Source organism: Larimichthys crocea, chromosome VII (genome assembly GCF_000972845.2).
Source record: "Larimichthys crocea isolate SSNF chromosome VII, L_crocea_2.0, whole genome shotgun sequence".
Taxonomy (NCBI): domain Eukaryota; kingdom Metazoa; phylum Chordata; class Actinopteri; family Sciaenidae; genus Larimichthys; species Larimichthys crocea.
Window position 1 is genome coordinate 9,469,509 of NC_040017.1, and position 8,821 is coordinate 9,478,329.

The following is an 8,821-nucleotide window of genomic DNA, read 5'->3' on the forward strand; positions in this document are numbered from 1 at the left end:
CCAGGATGTTTGATATTTTCACATCCTGGGGTTATTTTCACAAAGAGAAACGCTGTAGCGTAGCTCCAGGCTTATTAGTGAGGAATATACGAGGAACACATTAATATTTTGTTAGGATTTCCACATGATAAGGTCTGTCCAGCTGCTCTGTGCTTTTTATGGAAGATTTTTATGGGATAACTAGGGTTTGGGTTATATATGGTGAATTACTGTATTATTTCTGGAGGGTAAACTATTTTATATTTATGTAATTCTACAGAATTGGGTAATTGTTTACTAATACTTTCATACATTTGACTGATATGCTGCACTAGGGGAGGCATCTGACTCAGTTTGTCTGACAATAAGATGTTTTATGTCTTTCTGTTAAATTGTTTGGTGGAATCTGCCACACCTATTATTCAGCTTATCTTTCTGTTTTCTGGTCAAAGTCCACTCATAAACTGACAAACACACGTGCAAATCGTAAAAAATATGTGTGTATATTTTAGCTACTGATGAATACTGATAACTTCAACAACGCCCACTGCACTTAAAGGTTAGTCCAGATACTCAGACTCCATAAAGACTAAGGTACTGAGGCAGAGCTTCTGGAAATAAAAACAAGAACAACATATTTGCTGAGGTGAGAGTATGGTCTTTTGGGCCATGAAGAGGTCCTTCAGCTGGACTTACCCCACCGCTATACTATCACTCTATGGGTTTTTTGCAAACTGCAGAATGGCAGAGCCCTTCCTCACACCATACCTAATTGGACCATACAAGAACATATCTGGAGAAGTGGTAAGAAAGACACACACATACTGTTCTGTTCAAATGTGTGCAGATAGATTACTGTATCCTCAATTAGGAGCACTTCCTCCTCCATTTTTTTTGGCAATGATATACACATGGCATAGACAGAAACAGTGTGTGCCAGAAAAATTCCCATTCTCTGATGCTTGTTGTTTCCCCACAGCTGACCAACTACCTGTACCCTATCTGGACATACTCCTACCTGGCCTTCCTTTTCCCTGTCTTCCTCCTGACTGACTTCCTGAGGCATAAGCCCCTCATTATGATACAAGGGCTCTCTCTGGTCACGACCTATGTTCTGCTCTGCTTCGCCCCGGGTTTGCCTGCTATGATCTTCGTTCAGGTCCACTGAAACACTGAATAAAATTGTGGAAACTGATTGAATAGTAATGTTCCTTATGTAACTAATCACTTTTTACTGTTATTCCAATAACTTTTAAAGACAGAATATATTTTGTTATGTATCATTGGTACAAATGTATCATTTGCTGCAGTCTCTTTAAAATTGTCCCATCCCATCAACAGGTCAACTATGCTGTAGTGACATCCACAGAGGTGGCCTACCTCTCCTACATCTACAGCGTGATTCCAGTTGAGAATTACCAAAGAGCCACTGGTTACCTGCGCAGTGCCATGTTGTCTGGATACACATTTGGTGCTGGCCTGGGCCAAATGCTCGTCTCCCTGGCAGGTAGAGCTTCCTAGCCTATAATAGATACAGAATAATAGAGAAATATAATGAAGACTACTCTTCAATAAATAAATCAGACCCACCTGCATTTACAACAAAATTATTTAGAAAACTGCACTGATCTATGTATAAAAATATGAACAAGCACTGATAAACTAAAATCAACAGGAGTGGACTATTTCTACCTCAATGCAATCACTCTGGGGATTGTAAGCATGGCTTTGCTCATCTCCTTCTGGTTGCCCATGCCCCAGAGGAGCCTGTTCTTCAAAGGGAAAACGGCTGCAGCTGTGGGCTCACAGTCCCAGCAGGAGGGGCCACTGGGACTGGACGGGCCGGAGAAACCAGAGATGTATAAGGACGAAGCTGGCTCAGGGAGAGAGAAGATGGAGCATAATGGCAGTGCTGGCTTGTGCAGCAGGGAAAATGTGGCCAATGCAGGCCATCTACTTTGGAAAAGCTTTAAGGAGTCTTATTCTTCCAGGCATTTTTTTGTTTGTTTTTTTATCACTACACAGCACATTTTGAATACACATAAAATACTTTTTTTAGACAGTATGAAGAACTTTCTAGAAACAATCACGATCATAAATTGTTTTTAATAATGCCCACCATGCAGGCATTTAATCTACTGGTCCCTGTGGTGGGCTCTGGCTTCAGCTGGCTATGGGCAGATTTTCAACTACACCCAGCTGATGTGGGACCATATAGAACCATCTGCCACATCATCCATCTACAATGGAGGTGTAGAGGCTGTGTGCTCTCTTGTGGGTAAGACTGGCAGTGTGTGTGCCTTTGTGTGTGTACGTGTGGGAGAGAAAATCATTGAGCTTTAGTCTGATTTAGTATCATCATGTATGGTGCCTGGTGATAGTAGATAAGTCTGGTGATAGTCTATATTTTTCTGAATATTAACAAATCCCACAAAAAAACTAAACAAAATTTCCATGGAATGTATCCCACCATGTGTTGCCATGTAGTCAGGGCTTGATATAGTTTATTTATCAGTGCCAAAGACCTCCATTATTGTCCAAAAATTCTTCAAATAAATTAAACATCAATGAGCTACACTATTACACTGGATAATATGTTGCTTAATGGCAATGAATGGGCACTGTAGTTGGATGTGACATATACCACCCTGCTGTTGTAAATATATCACTAGCGCAACTCCCCTCTCCAAAAAAAACCCCTCTATGTACTCGTGTATCAATAATATTTGCTAATACTAATAAGTGCCCAGCTGAAAATATTGAGGAAAAATCTACGCTTTCAATAGAAAGGAATTGGCTTGGGGTTGCAGTCCACAGGGTACAGAAGTCAGAAAGTATTAAGGGACTGACTAATTATAATTGATTTTGATCTTTTCATGAGAATTGGTCACATTGACAGAAATCTAGAATATTGCGAGCTTGATCCTTTAAATAAACATCACTATCCAAAATTAGTATTATCATATAAACAGGACATAAAAAACAATAATGTATACAAAAGCACATTTAACAAAAGAGTGAATGCTGCTACTGGACGGTGTAATCTCACAGAAGAACAGACGTTTTATAGACGGAGGGGATAACTGATTGTCACCATGCTGGGAACAGGAGCCAGGAGTTCAGTTAACACAGGGAGGACCAGAGGTTTGCAGTAAAACCACATTATGCAGAGCAAAATAAAATTTAACAATGTTATTAAAAGTTGCCATGTCTGATGGCACACAAACCTATAAAAACGTGCAATTAAAAGAAAACAGCCATGCCATTCTCGATTTTATGGGATTCCTGATTAAATGGGAAATGTGTATTGATTCTGAAAGGGAATAACATCACCACGGTCCTGTTGGCTTACTCTCAACCTGGCTCAGCATGAGAAGAAGAAGAGTAATTGCTTCAATTAAGGAGATAGAGTTAAGCGGAAATGGATTCTCTGATTATTGCTGATAGTTGATTCCAAGAGCCGGGAGGAAGTGGTTCATCATAATGGGCAGGTGCTGTGGAGGTCAGTGGAGACGTGTGCATACAAGGTTTTGTTTAGAGGCCACATTGCCATTTATACCAACATTCAAGGAAAGAAATGTTGTTGTTAAGATTAATGGATGAATCCTGACAAGAATGCATAGACACAGTAGAGGTGTTGTCCAATGCAGATCAATCACTTTAATCTCTCTCCTCCTTGGGCCAGGTGCTGCAGTGGCCTTCTCCGTGGGCCACATCAAGGTTAACTGGGCCATGTGGGGAGAGCTGGCATTGGGGTTGTTCTCAACTGTAGCCACGAGTGCTGTGTTTCTGATGGCGCTCACCAGCAGTATCTGGCTATGCTATGCTGGTTATGCCATATTCAAATCCTGTTACATGCTCCTCATCACCATCACAGCGTAAGTTCACTGAGAAAATTTATCCAAAACAAACTTTAATTCTGCAATGTTAGTGTTGTATTTTCAAAACAGTTAATCTCTCTTTAGATAACGGAACAGCAAAGCCTGAAGTAATATATTAAACAGGAATTAATTGGAATACCCAGGAATGTGTTTTTATTTGTAAAAAGGTCACTGTTTTTTTTTTGATTACTTGTTTTATCTATAAAATATAAATAAGTAACATATTCAAATTCTCAAACAAGATAAGAACAAATGTATAAAATATGCCAGCATATAGCATTTTTTCTTAACAAGTAACTCAAACAAAACAAACAACACTGATTAAAATACATCATTTATTTTGCCACCTGACTAATTATCTAATTTGTATTGCCTATATATACAAGAGTCTAAGCTTGGAGTATAGTTCTCTCAGAAATCATAAGCACCTTGTCATTTTAGATTTCAGATTGCGGCCAACCTCTCCATGGAGTGCTATGCTTTGACCTTTGGGATCAACACTTTTGTAGCCCTTATTCTACAGACTATTATAACATTAATATTTGTGGATGAAGCTGCACTAGGACTGAACATTGTGACACAGGTATGTATGTATACAAGTATTCATTGATAACTTTTTATAAATCTCCATGAGAACTCAGTCTAAATCAGGAATGGACAGTAAGCAGTATGAGCTTTCTGTATTGTTGATGATGACATCATCCACTATTGCATTCAGATACATTTGATAAAATTGTTTCAGAGCATGATTCATATGCTAACGTTGAGAATGACAGAGGGCTTTCTCTGCAGTTCATCATCTATGGCAGCTACTACGCTCTCATCTCTGTGCTGTTTCTGATTCGAGGGACCTACACTGCATGTACAACTCAACGCAATCCTGAGTACACAGAAAACAAAGAACAAGAGACCAGTGTGGAGGTGATCTCTGTTGAACATTTCTGACAACAAACTGTTTAAACTGGCTTGATCTGTTCCATTAGTGTATGGGGAATAAAAGAATAATACCTCCTACAACAGCAGCACTGTTTTCTAATGAGTCTGAAACTGAGAAACGTTTTGCTTCCACACTATTGCTTATGGCTTTTAGTTCCCAGCTAACCTCATGGATTTCTTTCTATAATCTGCAAAATTTGTAATCTCTACAAGAGGAAACCAACAATAGCACAATAAAACTGTATTGATTAATGAAATACCAAGGTTGTGCTGCTCTTTGATCAGGTTGTTGATTGACAAACCAAGTGCAAAGGTGTCAGGTGTTTCTCACCGTAAAGGAAAGGTAGTACACCAGCAAACACACACAAACATACACACACACACACCTGAAATAGGTAGAAGAGGAGCTTCAACCTGGAGGCCACCAGATTGCAGCTGACCTGACAATGGAAAGATATACTCTGGTGTTTGGAGAAAACACCTTTGGAGCTTTGGTTCTACAGACGATCATCACTTCTGTTGTGGTTGATGGCAAAGGACTGAGCCTGGACATCATTACTCAGGTAAGCAGTCTTATTATAAAAATGTTAGATCTTTTCTGGATGTAGATGTGTTTAGAGGTCCACTCCTCACTGAAGTTGTGTGCTTTATTTTTATCTTGCAGTTCACTATATATCCCAGCTACTTCATGGTCATTGCTGCTGTTGTTCCACTAAAGCTGGTGGGGAGGTTGTAGGCTGCAGCACCCATACATCCAGCTGGAATACTACATAACATTCATATTTGTGGATGAAGATGCACTGGGACTGGACATTGTGACACAAGTATGTCTATTTTAACTGCTGTACACAGAAATTTAAACCTGACAATCTCCATAAGAACTCACTTTAGATTAAAAAACATGGACAGAAAGCAGCATGAGCAGTCTGTTTAACACTTAAGTGTGAGGACAGGGTGACACCTACTGGTCATCATCCATTGTTGCAGGCAGATAGGTTTGATGAAAATTGTTTCAGAGTATTATTAAATTACATATTGAGGATGACAGAGGGCTTTCTCTGCAGTTCATCATCTATGGCAGCTACTACGCTCTCATCTCAACAGCACAATAAAGCTGTATTTATTGCTGATTAATGAAGTCCTGAGATTTGTCTGATCGCTTGTGTCACTTATGACACGAGAATCTCAGCTTGAGCTGGACTGCTCTTTGACCGGGTTGTTGATTGACAAACCAAGCTCAACACTTAGACAGCATAGACGGTTTCCCACCATTAAGGAAAGGTAGTACACCAGCAAACACACACACACACACACACACACCTGAAAGAGATAGAAGAGGAGAAAAACATGGAGGCAGGAGAGGTGGCATGGAGGAGGTGGAGGGCAGACTGGAAATATCCTACTACTCTGCTGTGCATATATGGATTCTTCAGCACAGTTAAACCCCTGGAGCCTTTTCTCATCCCATATATGACAGGACCGGACAAGAATCTGACAACAGAACAGGTACGAAAGCAAGCAAATATGACTTGACAAAATCATGAACCAGAAACAATGTCATAATATAAATCAGTCAGTCAAAAGAGGAATCATGACAGAGTACAGTGTTTCAGTTTGGCTTGTCAGATTTGTGGCTTTGACAAGAAAAACCTAAGATGTACAATTTTCTTTCTTTTTTTGTACTTGAAATAATGTCATCATGACAAAATAACCAAGTTAGGAAATCACAGTAAAGATTTCCTAACACCGTTTTCATTACTCAAGTGATAAACATCTAATCATGATTGAAAACCTTTGATTTATTGCTATGATGCAATCCTGTCCTATCCAAAATGGCTCTTTAACATGAATCTATCTCTTGGTGTTTCCTCATCAGGTAACCAATCGCATTTTCCCAGTGTGGACATACTCTTACATTTGTGTGCTGGTGCCGGTGTTCCTCCTGACTGACTGGCTGCGTTACAAGCCGGTGGTGGTGTTCCAGTGTGTCAACCTTTTCGTCACCACAGCCTTGTTACTGTGGTTGAAAAGTGTACCAGCCATGCAGGTCATGCAGTTCTTCTACGGAGTGGTGACAGCCAGTGAAGTGGCCTATTTCTCCTACATCTACAGGTCAGGGCACTAATAGTGCCATTTGTCAGGGGGTTGAATTTTGTGTTGCTGGACAGATATGAATATGTTTTTTTTCATTACAGTGTGGTAGATTTGAAGAGGTACCGGAAGGCCACCTCTTACAGCCGCAGTGTGCAACTCCTGGGGAACACGGTGGGCTCTGTGCTGGGCCAGCTGCTCGTCAGTTTCAACCTTATGTCCTACAACAACATCTTAGTATTTACTCTGGTTCTTACTTCAATTGCTCTTCTTACTTCCTGCCTCCTGCCAATGCCACAGCAGAGCATGTACTTTCATCGCAAACACACTGGACAAAAAACAGTGACAGAGTTTCCACAGAGGCATGAAGATGGGACTGGGGATGCAACAGAGCACCCAAGTGGATCAACATTATCCTTCAACGGAGATGAAAATGTGGAAAGAAGAGGAGAAACAGAGGATGAGGCAGAAAAGGGACAGGATGAAAAAGATCCTCAAGTTGTGAACTCTGAGGAGTTGGTCGGTGCAGAGACCTGTGGCAAAGTCCTCCTCCAGCTGTGGGGGGATTTCCGCCAATGCTATACCTCCAGAGAGCTACTCTACTGGTCAGTGTGGTGGGCGATGGCCACCTGTGGCTATAACCAGGTTATCAACTATGTGCAGGTCAGTTGTGACAAGTGAATAGTTCAAAAGCTACAGTATCAGTGGAACATTTGGACACACTATAGAAACTATGAAATTAATGTAGTAAAGAAAAAATGTCCTAACTGTTGTCTTAGGTATGAATCTACAATATAGAAAGGGATAAAAAAATAAACAAAATACTTTGTTTGCACATATTTATCAAGTGATCACTTTTAATGATCAATGAAATATACCCCTCCAGGTGTTGTGGGAGCATGTGCAGCCTTCTCAGAACTTCACTGTCTACAACGGAGGTGTGGAGGCAGCATCCAATTTGTTTGGTAGGTAGCGTCATAAATATTTACAGTGCAGAATACAGACTAGGAAAGTGTTAGCTCCCTCATCCATTTGAATATATATTTGATGACAAAAGAAAAAGATAGAAATGCAATCTCTGCTACATAAGTCCTCACTCTCATGTGTTCTGCAGGTGCAGCAGCAGCCTACAGTATAGGCTTCACTGAGGTGAGATGGGAACAGTGGGGAGAGCTGGCTCTGGGTGGTTTCTCTGGACTCGGGGCAGTAGGACTCTTCCTCATGACCTTCATGGGCAACATCTGGGTCTGCTACATTGGTTACATCATTTTCAAGTTCCTGTACATGCTGCTGATAACAATAGCCATGTAAGAGTGTTAAGATACTAAAGGGTTGTTCTACCCCACAATTCAGACCTAATTTCATTGCAGGCAGAACAGGAAAAAGGGAATGATTAAATGAGTGAATCACTTCTCTTAGGTACCAGATTGCAGCTGACCTGACAATGGAAAGATATGCTCTGGTGTTTGGAGCAAACAACTTTGGAGCTTTGGTTCTACAGACGATCATCACTTCTGTTGTGGTTGACGGCAAAGGACTGGGCCTGGACATCAAGACTCAGGTAAGCAGTCTTACCATAAAAATGTTAGATCTTTTCTGGATGTAGAAGTGTTTAGAGGTCCACTCCTCACTGAAGTTGTGTGCTTTATTTTTATCTTGCAGTTCACCATATATTCCAGCTACTTCATGGTCATTGCTGTTGTTTTTTCACTCCGGGGAATGTTCATAATTTGGAGAGCACAAAGAAGCAGCAAAGACTTTAGCCCTTCAGTCAAAAATGAACCTCCAGACTGTGAATAAACTTCTGACTTCTGAATAAAAGGCCGAAAATCACTTGCGCTTTGGTTCCCTCTTTTTAAAAAAAAAAGAAAAAAAAAGAAAAAAAAAAGCGTCAAATTACTGACTGCAACACTGTGAATAGAAATTGTTTTTTC

At 40.4% G+C, this 8,821-nt stretch overlaps 2 protein-coding genes across 3 annotated transcripts; both read left to right on the forward strand.

Annotated features, from left to right (window-relative positions):
• Window positions 1-317: 317 nt before the first annotated feature.
• On the forward strand, window positions 318-5,022 carry slc19a3b (solute carrier family 19 member 3b). 2 transcript variants are annotated; one of them, XM_027280110.1, is made up of 9 exons: window positions 318-625; window positions 720-783; window positions 959-1,138; window positions 1,321-1,486; window positions 1,655-1,970; window positions 2,106-2,257; window positions 3,665-3,857; window positions 4,302-4,443; window positions 4,653-5,022. In XM_027280110.1, exons 2-9 carry the CDS (start codon window positions 721-723, stop codon window positions 4,803-4,805), a joined length of 1,365 nt encoding a protein of 454 aa, XP_027135911.1. In that variant the 5' UTR covers window positions 318-625; window position 720; the 3' UTR covers window positions 4,806-5,022. The 2 variants fall into 2 exon arrangements, with proteins under 2 accessions (XP_027135911.1, XP_027135910.1); XM_027280109.1 differs by having other exon boundaries at window positions 318-783.
• A 450-nt stretch (window positions 5,023-5,472) lies between these two features.
• Window positions 5,473-8,790, forward strand: slc19a3a (solute carrier family 19 member 3a). The gene is made up of 7 exons (XM_010752119.3): window positions 5,473-6,302; window positions 6,673-6,908; window positions 6,992-7,550; window positions 7,774-7,852; window positions 8,002-8,194; window positions 8,307-8,448; window positions 8,550-8,790. The coding sequence occupies exons 1-7, from the start codon at window positions 6,144-6,146 to the stop codon at window positions 8,685-8,687; spliced, it is 1,506 nt and encodes a 501-aa protein (XP_010750421.3). The 5' UTR covers window positions 5,473-6,143; the 3' UTR covers window positions 8,688-8,790.
• The last annotated feature ends 31 nt before the right edge of the window (window positions 8,791-8,821 follow it).

Bases quoted from the DNA above. Each gene is read 5' to 3' on its own strand.
- slc19a3b (XM_027280109.1), top strand. From the start codon at position 634: ATGGTCTTTTGGGCCATGAAGAGGTCCTTCAGCTGGACTTACCCCACC. The intron at 1,139-1,320 runs GTCCACTGAAAC...TCCCATCAACAG, and splicing joins CTGCTATGATCTTCGTTCAG to GTCAACTATGCTGTAGTGAC. The intron at 1,971-2,105 runs GCATTTTTTTGT...CCCACCATGCAG, and splicing joins AAGGAGTCTTATTCTTCCAG to GCATTTAATCTACTGGTCCC.
- slc19a3a (XM_010752119.3), top strand. From the start codon at position 6,144: ATGGAGGCAGGAGAGGTGGCATGGAGGAGGTGGAGGGCAGACTGGAAA. The intron at 6,909-6,991 runs GTCAGGGCACTA...TTTTCATTACAG, and splicing joins TATTTCTCCTACATCTACAG to TGTGGTAGATTTGAAGAGGT. The intron at 8,195-8,306 runs GTAAGAGTGTTA...CACTTCTCTTAG, and splicing joins CTGCTGATAACAATAGCCAT to GTACCAGATTGCAGCTGACC.